Source organism: Staurois parvus, unplaced genomic scaffold (assembly GCF_062004578.1).
Source record: "Staurois parvus isolate SC_StPar_1 unplaced genomic scaffold, SC_StPar_1.0 ptg000013l, whole genome shotgun sequence".
Lineage (NCBI taxonomy): Eukaryota > Metazoa > Chordata > Amphibia > Anura > Ranidae > Staurois > Staurois parvus.
Genome location: NW_028317809.1, coordinates 10,051,435 through 10,073,821, shown reverse-complemented (window position 1 = coordinate 10,073,821; position 22,387 = coordinate 10,051,435). Strand labels below are relative to the sequence as shown.

General features: G+C 41.7%; 1 protein-coding gene across 2 annotated transcripts in view; it reads left to right on the top strand.

Moving 5' to 3' along the window:
* Positions 1–22,387, top strand: part of RASGEF1B (RasGEF domain family member 1B) — a 512,404-nt gene that overhangs the window by 136,208 nt on the left and 353,809 nt on the right. For both annotated transcript variants that reach the window (XM_089675532.1, XM_089675523.1), the window contains exon 3: positions 5,807–5,860. In XM_089675532.1, coding sequence (XP_089531658.1) covers positions 5,807–5,860 — 54 coding nt within the window. The remainder of the gene's footprint in view (positions 1–5,806; positions 5,861–22,387) is intronic.

Genomic DNA, 22,387 nt, shown 5'->3' with positions numbered 1-22,387 from the left:
TGGGGCTGCTACATTAATTTCCTTGGTCTTTGATTACCTTTTCCTCTGAGTCTCTTCAGGGACATGAGGCGGGGGGGGGGGGGGGGGAATTTGGCCAGACAGCAGCAAAAATTAAGCATACTATCCTATGGCCATAGGCTGCTTGTATTTTCCAACCTTAAAGTCTTTGAAATCAAAGCAGCAGTTACCAACAACCACTACACTGTCTTCTGTAACAGTGTTCCAATGCCAGGTTTTGCAGACAAAAAAGTCTCCAAACTCCCCACACATCCAGGTCCTGCATGCCATCTTGGCACTTTAACTGCTTACATCTCACATAAACAGACCTGTTCCTCTTGCTCATGACCTGTACATGACCCACTTTACGTTTTTCCTATCTGTCAACACTATTTTTTTATGATTTATTTATTTCTTTAATAACTACAGGTACTTATATTGTATTATAGTATATAATTTACGAAGTGCCTTACAAATATATTATACATTTGCATCAATCGCTGCCCTCAAGGAGCTTACAGTTCACATCCAAACACATATTAGGTTTTCTAAAAAAAAAACATTCCTGACAAGGGGTACCCCTGGAGATGGAAACAAAGTACCTGATGCCTAATTGTCCGTATTTTCTGAGTATCATTGGGGCCCATCTGTAGGGTGGTGCACATGAAGCTGTCTCTTTAAGGCTGTCTGGAATAGAAGGCCAAAGGGCTGCTAGGTAAGGATCAATCTCTAGTGGCGTTAACTGTGAGCAGTAAGGGGTTAAAGTCTGTTGTTCTGCTCATCACTCCTGGTTTGAAACAGATCCTGTCCAGTACACTTGGTGACCTGTTGTCTTAGAAATTAAGACTCAGTCCAGCATTCAGACTCTCATCGGCTGTCTCAGAATCAGTCTCTCTGAAGATGGGCACAGACAGGTAGGAGCAGAATGTCTGCACCACACAGTCTGCATCACCAGAGAGATGCTCAGTCCTCTATGGAAGCAGCACACAGCTCCATTCCCAACCAGCCTGTCTCCCGGTGTAGGCATGCACGACAGCAGGTCCGCACACTCTGGTGTCCCCACGCTGTCTCATATCTCTGCAGAGTTGCCTAGGAACAGTCCTGTGCTCTCTTCCTCTTGATCCAGAGCAGCCTGGGGATTTGGAGTCTGCAGCCCATAGCCTCCCATTGCACAGAGCTCTTTTAAGGACTATATTTCTCATCATCCACTGTGGCCACATCATCCAGAAAGGAGGTGGAAAGAGCAGTTGCACTACAGAGTGACCTTTCCCCTCACAGACCTCATCCCTGCTGACAAAAGTGAGGGGCCACATGGTGGAAGAAGAGAGCAGCGAGATCGCACACAGTCCAAACTGTAATAAACATTATTCGCAAATCTACATTTTTTTAAATTATACTTTTTTAGATTAACTTTAAATTATTTTTTAGAAACCATAGGGCTCCATATGGCAGCCAACATGAAATGCCCCCCCCCCCCCCCACAGCATCCCTGCCACAGCAGGGATGAATCAAAACACAGTAATATGAAAACTGCATCAGAAACACAACCTAGTCACACTGCATAATCTACATAAGCACTGGAAATTGGATCAAATCGCAGCTGCACTAGTGTAAACCTAGCCTAAAATGACACTTAACACTGGTAAAAAAAAATATATTCAAATATTTATTCTTAATTCAAAAAGTATCTTGTATTTCTTTCTGCCTCATCCAAATATCCAAATTCTTTTTGCTGTGATCTGACTTCCTGTAAGAGGGTGGCTACGCTCATTATCCATGGTCTAACTGTATGTATGTAGCCACCTTCTCTTGATCCACCCTGAGACAGACTAGAGACTATAGAACAGGGGTACTGAATTAAAATTCAAGGAGGTTCGGTCACTAAAATTTTCTTCTGGCTGTGGTCCGAATAGGGAGTGCCCATAAGTGTGGCCCCTTATTAGGTGTCGCCTTCAGAGTGTAACTTTACTTCATGTATTCCCATCACATCAGGTGTGCCCATCAGTGTGCTCCTTTACATCAGTTGTCCCCATCAGAGTGCCCCTTTACATTAGGTATGCCCATCACATTGCCACCTTACATCAGGTATTTCTGTGAGAATGCCCCCTTACACTCAAAGTACCATCATATTGCCCCTTTACATCATATTCCCCATCAGAGTGCCCCTTTCCATCACATGTGCCCATCAGAGTGCCCCTTTCCACAGTAGGTGGCCATTTGTGACCCCTTAACATGAAATGTGCCCATCAGAGTGCCCCTTAACATAAAATGTGCCTGTCAGAGTGCCCCTTAACATAAAATGTGCCCGTGAGAGTACCCCTTAACATGAAATGTGCCCATCAGAGTGCCCCTTGACAAAAAATGTGCCTGTCAGAGTGCCCCTTAACATAAAATGTGCCCGTCAGAGTACCCCTTAACATAAAATAAGGGGCATGCTGATGGGTACTTTTTATGTTACAGGGCACTCTGATGGGCACATTTATATTAATGGGGCACTCTGATGGGCACATGTTATGTTAAGGGGCACTCTGATGGGCACATTCAATGTAAGACAACACCCTACCTTGAGGGCAGACAGGAGCTGTGTCGGGATCCTTGCTGGATGCTTGTGTACAGGCAGGGAGCGGGAGCCAGAGAGACAGTGAGCTTAAAGGGGCAGGGTGCACATGTAGTGTCATGTTGCAGTGACAACCGTTCTGCTCAGCGGCAGATCTGTCATTGCGGGCTGGCAGTCCGGGCGGCAGCGCTGCTGGGGACGTTTGCAGACTGCGGTCCGCCATTTAGTGACCGCTGCTATAGAATATTTAGTGTGCATAGAGCAGTACACATGACCACAACTAACATGCTATGCCCATTCCAAAACACAACTGAAGGGAAAAAGGATGGGTTTGGCACTTTCAGAAGGTATTGCAAGGAAGCAGAAAAAAACAGTAAGAAACGATTTCATGAAAGATAGTCTACAGAGCCTTTAAGAAGTGGATGTGGATTAATTATTTTTGCAAAACAAGCATACTGTTTAGTGCAGGGGTCTCCAAACCAAAAGGGACAGTTTACTGTCCTTCAGACTTTAGGGGGGCTGAACTGTGGCCACGGGACAGTGGGAGTAAACAATGGCTTAGGCCTGGTGGGAGGAATACTGCACCATCAGTGCACTGCATACAGAGGGTAGAGTTCAGGGGGGGGGAAATTGCACACAGAGTGCAGAGTTCCAGGTGGCACTACGTACATAGTGCAGAGTTCAGGGGTGCTCTGCATACAGAGTGCAGAGTTCAGCCTTCTTCCACAGCTGCTTACTTCTGTATCTCCCATCCACATCTCATTTGGATATTGGTATTAGTAGGAGGAATGATGCTCAATCTTTGGTGTCAGTGGGAGGAATAGTGCTACATTTTTAGTGTCAGTTTCAGGAATAGTGCCCCATTGTTGTTCTCGGTGCAAAAAATAGTGTTCCATCACTGTTGTCAGTGGGATAAATAGTGCCCCATCCTTGGTGTCAGTGGGATGAATAGTGCCCCATCCTTGGTGTCAGTGGGAGAAATAGTGCCCCATCCTTGGTGTCAGTGGAAGAAATAGTGCCCCATCCTTGGCGTCAGTGGGAAAAATAGTGCCCCATCATTGGTATTAATAGGAGGAATAGTGTCCCATATTTGATGTCAGTGGGAGGAATATTTCCCCATTTTTAGCATCAGTGAGAGCAATAGTGCCCCATTGTTGGTTTTTGTGGAAGGAATAGTGCTTTATCATTGGTGTCAGTGGAAGGAATAGTGCTCCATCATTGTTATCAGTGGGAAGAATTGTACCTCATATCAGTGGAAGGAATATTATTCTAAGGGCCAGATAAAGGAAAACAAAAAGCCCATGGGCCACAGTTCGAAGACTACTTGTGGAGTGTCACTGCAAGAAAGAGTTTACAATGTCTGTTTTTTTTTTCCCAGAAAAGGTGACAACTTTTTTTCACGGGTAATTTATACATGTAATTCAGCGACAAGGCTATCAACAAGTATGCAGTAAATTATAATTAACTATAAAATGTAAAAGAGGAAGCAAGTGTAATTTAATTACTTAGAACTGTATTTCATGCCTGCGTAATCAACGTTAAATACAATTAAAGCAGTTTGGGTGGAAGGGGTTAGATATTTACACGCATCTATTCTCAGTTCTAATGTTCACCTAATTTCACATTACTGAGCATATTGCACCACCTAGGTTAAACTGAATATGGAAATATTTTGACATGCAGGGACTGATTATTAAAGTGCTGAGTGAGGTGAAGTGAACACAAACAACCAGTTATGTGCAGGGAGATTTGAAAATACTGAGCTTCGCTTGCTCATAAGTGCATATTTGCACTTTATATCTGATACAGATATACAGGATGAAAGAACAAACATACTGTGAAGCTAAACAAAGATAATGTAGTGAAAGTGTGACTAACCTGTATTAGGTAAAGGAGAGCACAGAACATGTGTTGCTCACTTGTTTGAAGTGAGTTAGATGGTATCGCTCTCCTGTGGCCACACTATAAAAATTAGAGTCCCACTTAGCTGCAGCCCAACATTGCTTGGAGGTCTCCTTAATTACCCATTACTTAAGCAGTTGAGTTGGGGTTTTTTAGTGTGCAGTAGTGTAGGACACTTTTTAAAGGTATACCCATATTTTAAGGCAGGGATTTTTTTCAGCTGGAACTTGGTGGAACTCAGGTCCATCACCTCTGGCTCAGGCCCTCTGCTCCCTGCTTACCACTATCACTTGTAAGCACAGAAGTCCAGTTTCTGTGTTTACAAGTGATATCTTGTCTCCCAGCAGCTCCCACAGATCTGATCTCCAGAGCTGATCCCACTGAATGAAGGATGGAGATAGGGGGATGCAGGTGCCCAGGGTGCAGTGCAGATGCCAACACCTCCACTGAATGAAGGATGGAGATAGGGTGATGCAGGTGCCCAGGGTGCAGTGCAGATGCCAACACCTCCACTGAATGATCTCCCTGCAACTGAGAGAGGCAGAGCCCGCTACAGTAAGCAGGGAGGTACTAGAGCTGGCTGAATGCTTTAGCTTAATACAGTAGCAAAAGTAAGACATGTGGAAGATGATGGAGCTTTTAAGGAGAGGGGTAGAAGATGGGGGCAATGGAGGGGGTTTGCATGCAGAGATCAGAGCAAAAGAGTATTGAAAATGATATGTGGATGGGAGATACAGAGGTAAGCAGCTGTGGAAGAAGGCTGAACTCTGCACTCTGTATGCAGCGCACCCCTGAACTCTGCACTATGTACATAGTGCCACCTGGAACTCTGCACTCTGTGTGCAATTCCCCCCCCCCCCCCGAACTCTGCCCTCTGTATGCAGTGCACCCCTGAACTCTGCACTATGTACATAGTGCCACCTTGAACTCTGCACTCTGTGTGCAATTCCCCCCCCCCCCTGAACTCTGTCCTCTGTATGTAATGCACTCCTGGTATTTAATTCCTGGTATTGTTAGTAAAATTTGACTACACCCACTCTTTGATGCGATTTGGAGGATGTGTATGGGCATGGTTGGGGATATGGGTTTAGGGGGGGTCGTAGTTGAGTTCCTAGACCTATCTTCTGAGAACAAAAGTCTTGCTTTAAGGGTTCCTCGGAGTGTATTGTGTGTACTAATTTTGAGCCATAGCTCATAAACAGGATCTAACCGAAGAACAGGTTCCCTAATACTTTATTTCATTTATTCCCAATATAATAACAATATTTAAAATACAGTTTTTATTCTTTATCTGTATTATATTTAGATATACTGTATATGCATTCATGTTTTGCTTCTGTTTCCTTTCAGACAACCATATTCAGCCCCTTAACCGTTGAGAAGTCACTATGCGAGACAAAACTGGTAGGAAATGCTTCTCTTAGCAGACTCTGTTTGTAAAAAAAATGTCTTAAAACATGCAGCTATTTTAAAGTAACAGATTTTCTTTCAAATACGTTTAACAAAGTTACATCAACCCTTGAATTGTTTTTTCACTATTTTGGAAGATAGTTAGGTGTCTACGGCCACTTTGTTTGCTTTTTGGGGTCACTTGGGGTAGGAAGGTAACGCAGGAGGATCATCTCTATATTACATCAACACTTGCCTGCCCAGCGCAGGCATTCCTTTCACTGGGTCTTTATGCCCAAGGGGAGGGAAGGACTGCCTGATAACGTGACCAGAGTATTGGCTGCTACAGTGGTCACATGATTGGAGGCTAGTCCTACCAGCTCCCGATCATGACTAGAGACTGAGGGCTGTTTATGACAGCTCAGTCACTGTGCTAGGAACACAGAAACCCCGGCCATCTATGGATGTAAGTGTGTGGTGTGTGGGCATTAAAACCCACCATATTTGCCACTGGACACATGCGCTATGTGGGTGGAAAGCGGTTAAGCACATAATTTATTAGTAATCTTTTTCCATGGAATATTGTATAACAGGTTTCCTCTGAGGTTTCAGCTTTCTGACCTTGCTAAATATTTACTCTGTTAAATTGATAAATAACCAATGTAATGCTCCCTTGGTTATATGTATTTTAAGCAAATGTATTTATTGAATTTGGCCATGTATATTTAAAACCAGATGCCAACCTTCCACTGGATCTGGCCATTAAACTTTGCTCTTTGCCCATCAATATTGTCTTCACAGAATTAACACATACTGCCACATTTGTGGTTCAGACATTCATCTTGAGATAAAGTACACCCAGGGGCGGACTGACCATTTGGAAACTCGGGCAGTGCCCGAGCGTCTGGGGTCAGTAGGGGGCCCCATGAGATACCCCTGCTACCTTTTTCATAGGCTTTTTTGAGCTTGGGCAAGGACACAGGGACCCCATGATCCCCTATTGCCCGGGGACCCCATGAGTTGTCAGTCTGCCCTTGAGTACACCATGCTGATACAATATACAGTGAAGCTAGAGAGTGCAAAATCAGGCTCACTTCTGCATAGAAACCAATCAGCTTCTAACCTCAGCTTGTTTAATTACGTTTTGGCAATACATTCTGGAAGCTGATTGGTTTCTATGCAGAAGTGAGCCTAAGTTTGCACCCTCCAGATTTAATGAATAAACCCCAGTACGTTCTTACATTGACTTCACCGGATCTTTGATTAATTTTTTTTTTCTTTGTGTGGATTTGACACAGTGTTCTTTTAGCAGAGACAAGTGCTGATGAATCCTGATATTTACTAAGGCAAGTTAGCTTTTGTCATCCTTTGGACTCCATCACATAAATGTAATGTGTTTTTGATAGTACAAGACTGTGGGTATCAAGCTTCAATGGTAATTCTCCCCAAGGCTAATCATAGTAATTACGTTGAGCTAAGGAGCATCTGGGAAGTTTTGTTAGTTCAATTTGAAACAAAGGGTTGATTTCATACAAACTGATAGGCTGTTCACTTTGTAAGGAAATCTTCCTCAGAGATTAGTAAATATGGTGAAATTCCATTTTGCAAAAAAACAAAACAATCATGTGAAAGGAAAATGTAAAAAAAAGTTGTTTTTGCTTGCACACGATTGGATGATGGAAGTCACCAGAGCTTCACCTCATACATGAAGATCTAGGGAAAATTGGCTTGAAAAATGGAACTTCACTTGCAAAGTATACAGTTTGTTTGCCTTCAGTAAATCAACCCCGATCTGTGCTCCTACTTTAAGAATGCCCCTAACAGGCTATAAATTGGGGCAGATACAGGAGGAAAGGAAGCATTTGCTTTTATTGATATGGTGATAAATGAAATGAAAGTGTTTCGAAACCCACAACAGTAAAATCAGTCTGTATATGCAGTAAAGAATGCTTGTTATACTCACTGTGGAACCTAAGGGGTTAATCCTCTGCATTGTGTAAAAATGCTGTTTGATCCTGACTTCTCTGATCCTCCCCTTCTTCCAATGTCCCCCTCTTATCTCCTGATAAGACATATCGTGTGAAGTCATGCTGCACATGCTCAGTTTGGTGTGTATTGCTACAGAGGGTTTTTTTCCCTTGGGAGAGTGTATGTGATCAGCAGATGGCCAATCAGCACTGTCCAGACAGAGTTCAAGGGTCCTGCATCCTCCTAGAGCAAAATGAAAACTCCTACAAGCTTTAACATGTGCTCAGCTGGAGATGATAGAAGTCACAAAGTTGCTATATAAATAAATCAATCTTTAAGCAAACTTGATTACAATAAACCTAAATATTAGTGTATAAAGTCCCAAAATAAGAGTCCAAAAATCAAAGTCCAAATAAAATCCCCAAAAAATTTATCTTTGTCGGTACTTTCTCAAATCTTCGTGTTATCCAAACTGCCTTTTTGATATAATCCAAAAACAAATCTTCATATACCTCAAAGAGAAAAACTCAACATAGTGTTTTATCCAAATATTAACATAAAAGTGCCACACGTGTTACATGCAAAAAACTACCGTGCCACAGCAACCGTGAAAAAACAAAATTCCTCTGCCTTAAATGTTAATCCACTGCACAAAAAATAACAGAAGTGCATAATTACCCTCAAGGTAGTAACACAAGCATAGATGAGATTGTTTCCAACCTTTTTTTTCCCTTCAGCCTTTCCAGCCACTTCCCACAGACCTCATAAACAGACCAGGGATCAGTGTATATCATAAATAATCACAGTACTTTATTATAGCAACTTACATTAAAATAAGATGAAATCGGCTTCCACACAAAGAAACAATGATTCCACAATCGAGCCTCTCCTCAGTAGTGTTTAAGTATCCTCACCATACCACTCAAGAGGAGGAATAGATCATCGGTGGTAGGTTCCCCAATAACCATACACCTGTATGGAGGATTCCAGGACAAACACAGCCGCGTGTTCCAGGAACAAAAATGGCCGCCACAGCACTTCCGGAAGAGCGTCACTACGTCACCATGTCACGTGCCCCGGACGCGTTTCGTCACATCCGGACTTTGTCAACAGGGATCCCTGTTGACAAACACGAAGATTTGAGAAAGTACCGACAAAGATACATTTTTTGGGGATTTTATTTGGACTTTGATTTTTGGACTCTTATTTTGGGACTTTATACACTAATATTTAGGTTTATTGTAATCAAGTTTGCTTAAAGATTGATTTATTTATGTATGTACTTCAGGGGAAGGACTGTTAAAGTGACTTGGTGGGGTGTTATAATCAAAGAAGGATAGTGCTGGATGTTTAAATAAAGTTGCTATATACTGCTGATGAGAAAAAGCATTTAGCAGTTTACATTTACTAAAATAATTGCATTTCCATGCTCTGTGCACTCAGGGAGAGCAGATATAGTGAATGTAGTGTCCTGGATTTAGTAGCAATTTAAACATACCATTGTTACAGTGTATCTTTTGTTGCCATAAGGGTTATAAGAGTCATTGTCAAAGTCATTATGTGAGTATGTGTCACATCAAACAAAACTATCAAAATCATTTTGCTTACCTTTGCCACGATAATTGTTTGGTAATGGTTCATTGGTTATATTATTTTATTTCCACATATACAGTACTCCCAAATATACTGTTTTTATTCTTTTCAGTCAATATACATGTTAACGCTTGAATTGTTTAACAAATTATGACAGGCTGGAAATTATTCATTGGAGTCGATTTACAAAATGCAGAAAAGCCCTTTGCAAGGGAATGTTCCCCAGGAGCTTATTGAATTTGGCTTCAACCCATTCACTAAACTTAAACCCCAAATGGTTGTTATTTGCTAGTGCAAAAAAGTTTAACTTTAACCTACTATATTTATTTAAAGTGCATACACATATACAGTATACATGGCAAAGCTCAACTCCAACCAAACCTTCTGCCAGATCCTGTTAATGTTCGAGTCTCCATATGCCCCCATTTCCTATCCTGGAGGTAGGGGATCAAAGGGACTGGAAATGATAAGGAATTCTCAATAATGAAGATATAGACAGCAATAAACACATATTATAGTAAAGGGAGAGAAGGTTAGAACCTCTGTAGGTATTTTTTTAATTGCTGTCTGTGCGTTCCTGTCTCAGTAACACCTATTCTTCATACTTCCTGTAGAAGTAGACCCTTTACTCTCCTTAATGCAGAAAGGCTGACCCCTCTTTTGTGCTTGTTTTCTTTGTTCTTGGTCCCATTGCCTAAGCAAGAGTGACGTCAGCCTAGTTGCTAAAGCTTCCAGGGATATCCACATCAAATATCTCAGGAGGCATCAAATAGGCCTCCACATCATCTAGGGGCTGGCTGCACAAATCCAGAAGAAACAGCCAACTCCTGATAATATCAGAGAGGAAGACTGCAGGTGAGGGACCCCAGTGTACCAGCAAGGACTGCTGTTAGAAACCACGGGGCCCCTTATAGCCAACCTGACAGGGCCCCCCCAAACAACAGGGCCCCGTACAGCCAACCTAACAAGGTCCCCCATGCCAACAAAAAAAGCACAGTTTACTAGGCTTCAGTTATGAACAAAACACAGTGAGTGATCGGTACTGGTACCGATCACTCATTGCATTCATTCAGGAATAGAAGAGGCTGGTAAATTACTGGAACTGACCCCCTGTATGTTTCTCTCTGCAGCAGCTGAAAGCCAGCTCTGGGGCGGGGGGTGGGGAGAGGAGAAGAACCCAACTTTCAGTTCTAGTAATTGCCCCGTTAACCCTTCCTGCCCACTTCCGATTCACCCAGCTGCTTGGGCCCCCCTGCAAGCCTAGGCCCTGTACAGGAGGACTGGTGGTACCTCCTTATCCACGGCCCTGGTAACAGCAGAACAGAGCATCATAACAGGTCAATGCTGGATTTGCAGGATGAGTATATATGTAAAGTGATACTAAACCTAAAACAATTTTTTACCTTACTACATTGCTTGCATTTTTTTTTTTTAATTCCCTGTGCTCCCCCCTTCTCTGTGTGAAGGGGAAGAGAGGGGAGAAGAGATTAGCACTGTGCACAGCTGCATCTCTGCTCCCCTCGCTTCCTCTTCACACAGAAACTCGAACAGCAGCAGGAGCCATTGGCTCTTGCTGCTGTCAATCAAATGCGGTGAAAAGGAATTGGGGGTGGGGCTAAGTCCCGCTGTGTGTGTCTGTGGACTCCATAGACACACAGGTCAGGAGCGAGCATGCAGCATTTGTCCCCATAGCAAATGGCTTGCTATGGGGACACATAAAGAAAAGGAGGAGCCAGGATTGTCAGTGGGGCACCCAAGAAGAGGAGGATCAGGGCCATTCTGTGCAATACCACTGCACAGAGCAGTATAACATGTTTGTTATTTTAATTAAAAAAAATGTCAAAAAAAAATGTCAGCCTTTAGTAACACTTTAAATAATAAAAATACCTGGAAAGGGGGTGAATTTTTTTTACTCCTGACAAAGAATCTAACCACACCACACTTCCAATCTAAAAGTAAGAAATAACAATTTTGACTGCACTTGTACCTTAACAAACATCAACTTGATGTTCTTTTTTAACAACTGCACAAATAACCTCACAGCCTGTGCATTTTTAAATTTGCCAGAGTGGAGAATAGCAAATTAACATATGTCTGTATAATGAATAAATTAAAAAGCCTCTGTGGGACTCTTCTATATAAATATTTGTAAAGAGCAGTAGGCACCACATGATTTGTAGCTAAATTAAAATGTCGTCAGGGTTTACATTTATTTTCTCAGGTTCCTTTTTAGAGGCAGGGAACTTTTTAGGTTTTTAAAATATTCAATATTTCAACTCGTCTTGTGATATTTACATATTCAAATGACATGTGATTACAGTTTTAAAGCAATATCAATCCAAAATCACAGGGAGAATGTAGATATTGACTAACTGAGACTGATTTCTAAAGGGAAATGAACAGGAGCTATGGTACGCCTGCATTGTGGGCTCACCTAGCAATCTAGTAAATGGTACACCAATGTTTAGTTAAATGAGCATGTTGAGGTTCTAAGATGCTGTGTGCATCGAACATCTAAACAGTACTGCTTTTGCAACTTCTGTTCTAACAAAGCCCCCCTAGATATGCCCATGTCAATATTATAACAGAGGAAAAAACAATCTCAGAGGCTTGCTAAGCAATGCAAAAAGTCAGTACTCATGTATGCCTCAGCTCAGCTCCTATTACTGAGACTAAATTTTTCGGCTGCATGCTACATGACCCTGAGCACTCATATGTGAACAGCCACCATTGCAATATATGGGATTTTGGATGTTGAGCATTTTGGAGTTTTGATCTACAAATATGCTCAAATGTGAATGGGGCCTTAAAGTGATTATAAACGTTTATGTTTTTATTAATAAAATAACCAACATGCCATACTTACCTGCTCAATGGTTTTGCACAGACCAGCCCCAATCCTCCTCTTCTTGGGTCCCCTGCTGGACCTCTGTGCTCCACTTCTCCGATTAGTGCCCTCCAAACAAGCCGCTTGCTCTGGGGGCACTCATGCATGCTCATGCCTGAGCCCCCCTGCTCTGTGTGTCTGTAAGACACACAGAACGAGACTCGGCCCCAGCCCCAATCCTCCTCTTCTCAGGTCCCCCGCTGGATCTCTGTGCGCCACTTCTCCGATGAGTGCCCTCCAAACAAGCCGCTTGCTCTGGGGGCACTCATGCATGCTCACTCCTGAGCCCTGCTCTGTATGTCCGTAAGACACACAAAATGAGGCTCAGCCCCAGCCCCAATCCTCCTCTTCTCAGGTCCCCCGCTGGGTCTCTGTGCTCCACTTCTCTGATGAGTGCCCTCCAAGCAAGCAGCTTGCTCTGGGGGCACACTTGCATGTGCACTCCTGAGCCCTGCTCTGTGTGTCTGTAAGACGCACAGAACGGGGCTTGGCACCACCCTCCCTCCTCGTCATTGGCTCTCCTTGACAGCAGTGGGAGCCATTGGCTCTCGCTGCTGTATCTGAGCCAAAGAGTACCAAGAGAGCCGAGAGAGACTTGGCTCCCGTGCATATTGCTGCATCGAGATCCGGGTCAGGTGATTATTTGGAAAGGCTGTGAGGAAACTGCATGCGGAAGGTTTTTTTCCCATACTGCATGGGATGCAGTATGGTAAAACATTTCTGCCTTTATAACTACTTAAACACACAAAGGAGTACTTGATCACTATAAGCTAGCTAAAGAGACAGCACAGCAGAAGCCACCTGCCCTGAGTGTTGCTTTATCTGACTGATAAGATAAGTGTGTTTTATTGAGCTATTGAGTTCTGTGAACAACAGGCTTTTCACAGCTAACGAGACAATGTAAAACATGAAAAGGAAACTAAAGCTTTACTTGCTGGTTGCATAGAAGACTGTTTGAAATTCATATATATTATCTCCTAGATTGTAAGCTCCAAGGAGCAGGGACCTCCTATCCCTCTTGTATTGAACTGTATTGTTGCTGTATTGTCTCCCTTTATATTGTAAAGTGCTGAGCAAACTGTTGGTGCTATATAAATCCTGTATAATAATAATAATTATATATTTTCTTGAGAGAAAAATAAAAAAATAAAAATGTTTAAAAATATTTTTTTTCGTAGTTCTGACCATAACAAATACAAATGTAAAAAAAACTGCTACAAGTATAACTAAAAACTCCTATATGACAGCCTAAACAAGTATCAAATCCAGTTAAAATGTGATGCACAAGCCTCATAAAGTAAACAAAAATCTTAAATTACCATTCATGAAGAAGCCAAATCCCACTTTTTGTCACACATGCTCCCCCTCCCAGACACTGCAGCTGACACAGAGAGGGATTCAGCAACAGAGACAATACTATCTTTTCTGTTAAAATGTCACTTTACGCATTGACATATCTCCTTGGACCCAGTCTGTTTGGACAGTATGGTCACCTGCTGATTTGGCATCATCCACAGGCAGCATAACTCTTCAGTAAGACACAGAAATTGAATCTAACGCAAATTTACTTCAGCTAATTGTAATACAGAGGATTTTTTTTTTCGCTCTATTGAAGTATAAGAAGGCAATTATTTTCCTGAGCCATGTCTCTACAAATTAACACTAAATGAGGGAGCACGGAAGTACAGGGGAGAGTCTAGTCTAGCTAGACAAGAATATGGTCTCAAAACAAGAATATGGTCTTGGGATTGTCCAAGTGATTTGTCCAAGTGATTTGGCAGTGCCTAACCAAAAAATAAATATTGCTGGTTGTCACCACAAAGACCACTGAAACCAACAAGTTGAAATATGGCTAGCACTACACAGGAGAGGGAGATAGAGCAAGATACCAAAATCACATTATTAAACAAGTTAAAGTGGCCCAAAACAACCACTAGATATCAGCATACTACAAAACAATAATAACCTAATGCAGTTCCAACACAAAAAAATACATGAAAGTGGGACAGAAATCAGTGGGCAGGGCTAGGTGTTTTTAATTGTTTTTGTATTGCTTGAACTGGTTTCTGAATTGCTTATGATTAACATATAAGACTTCCTGAAGACACCGCCCGGTGAAACGTACCTATAAGCGTGATCCCGTCACTTCTGCGCCCCTATGACATCACGTCCTGTCTGCTGGTAGTCAGGCCTGGAGCACACGCTGGCTTTATTCCGTGAACCATATGCTACACACAGCCTGCACAGACGGGTGCCAATATTTGGGCATCTGTACATGGTACTTGGAGATTTATCTTGGGAAGAGCCTAGAATTGGGAATACATTGAATATTCGTTTACCTAGGGTCATGTGACCATCTATTTGGGGGTCCATATCCTCTGTTCCTTGGAGAGCCATTCACAAAAAGGAAAGGAGGTCCGTCCCGTGAGAGCCTGCAGTTGGGAATCCATATATTGCTTGACGTAGAGCATTATTTGACCACCTTAACAGGGGTCAACAATTTCCGGTGAGTGAGGAATTCATCTGTTTTCTCACACGTGGTGGAAAAGAAATTTCTTAGAACCTCGGGATACCCTCATATAGGACTGTTATTTACATTCTATATTGCAAAATTTTTTTGAACCTGTATGAATTTATCACCCATATGGTGTTGGAAGAGCACATTGATATTACTTGATATATGTTGTATTGAGTAAGTGCCTATCTCTTCACAATTTGGTACATACAGTGTTTATTCACTATTTAGGGGCAGCTCCTGTCACTGCCTGTCGAAGGCAGGTACTGCTAATACTTGGTTTATATATGATTTACACATACTGTATACCTGATGTTTTAGGCTCCACAATATTGCTTTGCAAACATATAAGTTGTTTCTGAATTTATTTAAGCTTCTTCTGAGTTGCTTCTAGCTATGTCTCGGCTTATGAAATATTTTAGGTTGCCTTTGCATTCACATTGACTCGTGTGGGAAGAAAGGGAAAAATGTTCTACAGAAAAAAATGACTGTTCTAGTTAATTAAGCCTACAAATTAAGTTATTGGTTTCAATAATAATCCTTCCCTCTCTGTATTAGAAGGTGTCTGCTACCGTTGTAGAAGACAAAAGTGACCTTGTTAGGCTTTGAATCTCTTTGTGCCTGGGTTATTTATTTATTATAGGTGTCCTATTAGATAGAATAAACTGTCTAGCTATTATTAAATGCACCATATATTTCATTGCTGCTGCAAGACCTTGTCTCCCTCTGTCACGCTGTCCTGACAGTATCTTCCCGATCTGAATTATTTCCTTCAGCTAGAGCTCTAAAATTAACAATTTGTTCAACATTTTGTATACTAATTAACTACAGGTATTTGAATAGGTAGGTCTTATCTTGATGTTGTTCCCTGTAGTCATGCATCTTAATACCCCTGCTGTCATTCACTATGGATTCACTATGGAAACATCTGTTTTATCCTAATATATTCACATTTTGCCTATTTTTAATGCAGATTTTGAATATATTTGGCAGCAAGCCATAGAAAAACATGCTGCTGGGTTTAGCAAAGTTATGATTCCCCATTGTATAAATTAATATCATTACAACATACAGTACCCACACTGTAAAGGCGGCTGAAATCATTAGGTGACTGTCCAAAGGACTAGTTAACATTTCAAATGTCTATATTTGACAGTTCGATGGCTTAAGCACACAGGAATTTGTTTGAATCTAAACTACTTTTTCGGGGAAACTGTGAAGAAAAATAGTGAGAAGTGTAACACCCGAAAAGCTTTTGTACTCCTTTTGGTAACCCAATGAAACACACTTGTATGGCTACTAACATATTTTGTACCTGTATGGTAACTGAAAGCTTAGTCTCTGCTTATTTGAAAGTATGAGAATGTATGTCTGTATATGTTGCAATGGCAATGCCTCCACTCACACGCAGTCGAACATTTGGATTTCAGTTGGAACTCCTAATTGAGATGCATATACCTTGTCCCCGGGAAATTTCAGTTATTTCCTTTATGAATTCAGGGTATGGATATTTTAAACACAGTTAGATTGATCCAGCTTGGACCAATGTAACTATATATGTACCATACCTGGTCAATGCTGGGAGCTGGAATCAATGAAGTAGACACAGCACCTCAAGTCATTTCCAATAGATTTTGGGTTCCATGCTGAGCGGGTGCCCTGATGAAGTAGAAATCCCAGATGAACCCTCTGCACACTGTTATATACCCTAGCAAACGTTGCAATAAAAAATAGGAATGTTTTAGTTGCAATACATGTTTAAACTGGACATCAAAAAATTCCCTTTTTGGCCAGTCCTACTCTGCTCTGCCAACACAAACGCTACTGTGGACATAATGCCAGCCTGAGGCAAACAGACACAAAGTGGGGAAGAGCTACTAGGTTTAGGTCTGGCTACTGATCTACTATGCAACAGAAACAAAATATACCTGTGCTCAAATCCCAATAGCTTGTACATGCATTTATCTATCAGGTGCTAAAGTAGTGTAGCCACATCTTAACATTAGAAATCTGGAGGAACCCTCTGCACATTGCTAATGACCCTTTTCAGCAAATGTCGCAATAAAAAATGCATGTACAGGTTATTGGGATTTGAGCACAGGTATATCTTGTTTCTTAAGACAAAAGATCACAAAAGGTTTTCTGATTGGGCAAGGTGGAGAGGTGGGGTCAATCTCTCCACCTTGTCCAATCAAAGAATGCTTTGCATTCATTCAGAAAATGCAAAGCGATTTCCGCATTGCCCCTGTGCTGAGAGGCTGACCTCCTGTGTTCTGAATGCAGCAGGGCAGCCTCTCACCGTGGGACCCAAAAGCAAGTGGAGATCACGTGTATATGTATGAGGTAGAGCAGTGTATTTCCATAGAAGGCAGTCCACAAACTTTGCATATATGGACAATGATTGTAACAATAGTGACACAGCACGTTGCTCTCATAAGCTAAATAGAATGGCCCCCGAAGGAAGCATATAGTTGGGCACCCAGGACCGGTGCGCTTATGTGAGAGGAAGAGACAATTAGTTGTAGCTCACTAAATTATACAGACCAGTCCCTTGATCATTGAAAGGGCCATGTAGGTGCATGGCAGACCCGTTGTCAAGGTCCACTTTCCAGGAACATCAACCAGGTATGATATACAGTTGCTGTTCCCTGAAGACATTGGCTGTGATAAAATGTGCTGGGTGGGGCTTGGTGGTGATGTCATTGCACACATGTGCTTGGTTTATTTGGAAGGAGTTTCTTCATGCTGTTATTTTATTTATTTATGTTACTGATATAGCTCCATCAATTTATGCAGCACTTTACATATATATATTGTACATTCACATCAGTCCCTAACCCTCAAGGGGCATACAATCTAAGGTCCCTAACTTACATACACATGCTAGGGCCAATTTAGACAGGATCCAATTAACCTACCAGCATGTCTTTGGAGTGGGGGAAGAAATTGTAGTACCCAGAGGAAGCCCATGCAGGCACAAGGAGAACATGCAAACTCCTGGCAGGTGCTGCTCTGGCTGGGATTTGAACCTTCAAACCTAGCATTGTGAGGCAGAAGGCCTAGCCATTTAGCCACTATGCTGCCCATGCATTTACTACTGCTTTAAGCCAGCCATACATGAATCTACGTTTGTTTGTTTCAGCATGGACTGGCCAAATTTATTTCACAATAATGAACCAGCTGTTTTATCATGACACGCTATGTATGTAATGATTGAGTTTATCCTTTATGTTTGTTTACATGTATTTTTGTGTATCTGGTTTTCTGACACTTTTTGGTCAGCAGCTTTCCCATAGAAAGTTTTTTTTTATTCATGTACTTGTACCACTAGGCACAGTGTTTTACTTAAGTACTATCGTATATACACTATATTGCCAAATGTTTTGGGTTGCCTGCCTTTACATGCACATGAACTTTAATGACATCCCAGTCTTAGTCCGTAGGATTCAATATTGAGTTGGCCCCGCCCTTTGCAGCTATAACAGTTTCATCTCTTCTGGGAAGGTTGTCCACAGGGTTTAGGAGTGTGTCTATGGGAATGTTTGACCATTCTTCTTTGCAGGCCAGTCAGGTTCCTTCACCCCAAACCCGCTCATCCATGTCTTTATGCACTTTGCTTTGTTCACTGGTGTGGAATCATGTTGGAACAGGAAGGGGCCATCTCCAAACTGTTCCCACAAAGTTGGGAGCATGAAATTGTCCAAAATGTCTTGGTATGTTGACGCCTTAAGAGTTCCCTTCACTGGAACTAAGGGGCCAAGCCCAACTCCTGAAAAACAACCCTACACCATGATATAATACACTATATAATTTATATATATATATATATATATATATATATATATACAGTGCCTTGAAAAGGTATTCATGCCCCTTGAACTTTTCCACATTTTGTCATGTTACAACCAAAAACGTAAATGTATTTTTATTGGGATTTTATGTGACAGACCAACACAAAGTGGCACATACTGTAATTGTAAAGTGGAAGGAGAATGATAAACAATTTTCAACATTTTTCCCAGATAAATATCTGAAAAGTGTGGCGTGCATTTCTATTCAGCCTCCTTTACTCTGATACCCCTAACTAAAATCTGGTGGAACCAACTGCCTTCAGAAGTCACCTAATTAGTAAATAGAGGTTTGTGAGAGAACATTTGTGAACAAACAGCATCACGAAGACCAAGGGACACACCAGACAGGTCAGGGATAAAGTTGTGGAGAAGTTTAAAACAGGGTTAGGTTTTAAAAAAAAATCCCAAGTTTTGAATATCTCACAGAGCACTGTTCAGTCCATCATGCAAACCTACCAAGACATGGCTGTCCACCTAATCTGACAGGCCAGGCAAGGAGAGCATTAATCAGAAAAGCAGTCAAGAGGCCCATGGTAACTCTGGAGGAGCTGCAGAGATCCACAGCTAAGGTGGGAGAATCTGTCCACAGGATAACTATTAGTCATGTACTCCACAAATCTACCCTTTATGGAAGAGTGGCAAGAAGAAAGCCTTTGTTGAAAGAAACCATAAGAAGTCCTGTTTGCAGTTTACGAGAAGCCATGTAGGAGACACAGTAAACATGTGGAAGAAGGTGCTCTGGTCAGATGAGACCAAAATTTAACATTTTGGCCTAAAAGCAAAATGCTATGTGTGCCGGAAAATTAACCCTGCACATCACCCTGAACACACCATCCCCACCGTGAAACATGGTGGTGGCAGCATCATGTTGTGGGGATGCTTTTCTTCAGGAGGGACAGGGAAGCTGGTGAAATGGGAAGATTGATGGAGCCAAATACAGGGCAATCTGTAAGAAAACCTGTTAGAGTCTGCAAAAGACTTGAGACTGGGGCAGAGGTTCATCTTCCAGCAGGACAACAACCCTAAACATACAGCCAGAGCCATACAGCCACAGCTGCAAAGGAATGGTTTAGATTAAAGCATATTCATATGTTAGAATGGCCCAGTCAAAGTCCAGACCTAAATCCAATTGAGAATCTCTGGCAAGACTTGAAAATTGCTGTTCACAAACGCTCTCCATCCAATTTGACAGAGCTTGAGCTCTTTTGCAAAGGAGAATGGGCAACAATTTCACTCTCTGGATGTGCAAAGCTGGTAGAGACATACCCAAAAAGATTTGCAGCTGAAATTGCAGTGAAAGGTGGTTCTACAAAGTATTGACTCAGGGGGGCTGAATACAAATGTACGCCACACTTTTCTAATATTTATTTGTAAAACATTGTCCTTCCACTTCACAATTATGTGCCACTTTGTGTTGGTTTATCACATAACATCCCAATAAAATACATGTACGTTTTTGTTGTAACATGACAAAATGTGGAAAATTTCAAGGTGTATGAATACTTTTTCAAGGCACTGTATATACACTAATGATATATACACTATATTTCCAAATGTATTGGGGCACCCCTCCAAATCATTGGATTCAGGTGTTCCAGTCACTGCCATGGCCACAGGTGTATAAAATCAAGCACCTAGGCATGCAGACTGATTCTACAAACATTTGTAAAAGAATGGGTCACTCTCAAGAGCTCAATATTTTAAAGCATGGTACCGTGATAGGTTGTCACCTGTACAATATGTCCATCCGTGAAATTTCCTTGCTACTAAATATTCCACAGTCAACTGTTAGTGGTATTATAACAAAGTGGAAGCAACTGGGAACAACAACAACTCAGCCATGAATTGGTAAGCCACATAAAATGACAGCGTGAGGTCAGCGCATACTGAAGCGCACAGTGCACAAAAATCACCAACTGTCTGCAGAGTTAATAGCCAAACTTCATGTGGCCTTCAGATTAGCACAACAACAGTGCATAGAGAGCTTCATGGAATGGGTTTCCATGGCCGGGCAGCTGCATCCAAGCCTTACATCACCAAGTGCAATGCAAAGCGTCGGATTCAGCGGTGTAAAGCAATCTGCCACTGGACTCTAGAGCAGTGGAGACATGTTCTCTGAAGTAACCAATCACGCTTCTCTGTCTGCCAACCCGATGGACAGGTCTGGGTTGCCAGGAGAATGGTACTTACCTGACTGTATTATGCCAAGTGTAAAGTTTGGTGGAGGGGGGGATTATGGTGTGGGGTTGTTTTTCAGGGGTTGGGCTTGGCTCCTTAGTTCCAGTGAAAGGCACTCTTAAGGGGTCAGCATACCAGTACATTTTGAACAATTTTATGCTCCCAACTTTGTGGGAACAGTTTGGGGATGGCCCCTTCCTGTTCCAACATGACTGCACACCAGTGCACAAAGCAAGGTCCATAAAGACATGGATGAATGAGTTTGGGGTGGAGTAACTTGATTGGCCTGCACAGAGTCCTGACCTCAACCTGATAGAACACCTTTGGGATGAATTAGAGCAGAGACTGTAAGCCAGGCATTCTAGTCCGACATCAGTGCCTGACCTCACAAATGCACTTCTGGAAGAATGGTCAAACATCCTCATAGACACATTCCTAAACCTTGTGGACAGCCTTCCCAGAAGAGTTGAATCTGTTATAGCTGAAAACGGTGGGCCAACTCAATATTGAACCCTACGGACTGTAGGATATTGATACAAGACAACACGGACTAAGACTGGGATGCCATTAATGTTCAAGTGCATGTAAAGGCAAGCATCTCAATACATTTGGAAATATAGTGTATATAGTTACATTTATTCAAGCTGTCCATTCCTTTGGACACCTATTCTGACTCTTTACCACAGATGAACTTGTGGAAGATTAGTAATTAGGTTACATAAAAGAAGTTTCAGAACAGGAATGAATGCTCATACTTTTCATGATTGATCCAAACTTGCAGATTTTTTGTGTTTGAATGGAAGTTATTTTATAATCGATTTTATAAATACACTTACATAATGTTTTCTGTTCAAGACTTAGGGGTTGATTTCCCAAAGCAAAATGAGCTGTTTGCTTTGCAAAGGAATTTTCACTGGAGTTTGAGATGAAGATTTGCTGACTTCCAGCATCCATTCCTGTACATGAAATCATGCTTTTCTAAATATTTTTCATCCATGTCGTTGGTTGTTCTTTACAAAGCTAAATTTCACCACATTCACTATAATCTGGAAAAAATTCCCTTGCTAAGCGCAATATGATCTGAATATGCTTTTTTCCCTGTATGTAAAATTGTTAATGTTTTTAGTATAGATGTATATCTAAAAAAATGTAATTTTTAAAATTTTTTTAGAGTTTGTTTTTATTTGACATAGCTATTATAGAAGTTAAAATGTATTTTAATCATGTGCAACAAAGGCAGAGGAAGACAACCCCTTAATGACATGTTTTCCCATTGGATATAATAAAATATGGATCCTGCAGGGCATTAACACAACATGCTTGTTTCAAGGTCACAGATATGCAATATCATATGCTGTTTATAGGGCTATTAAGCAAAACCGTTGCTTTGTCCTGCATGTGCAAAGTGTAGTTTCCCTTTAGTGATTCTTATTAAGCCTCACTGGGCTGCAGTAATGCAGAGCAGGCAGTTGTGGTTGACAATTTCCAGATATTCTACATATGAGGGAGAGCAAGGAGCCTTAAGTGAGTATGTGTAGGAATATTTCTCT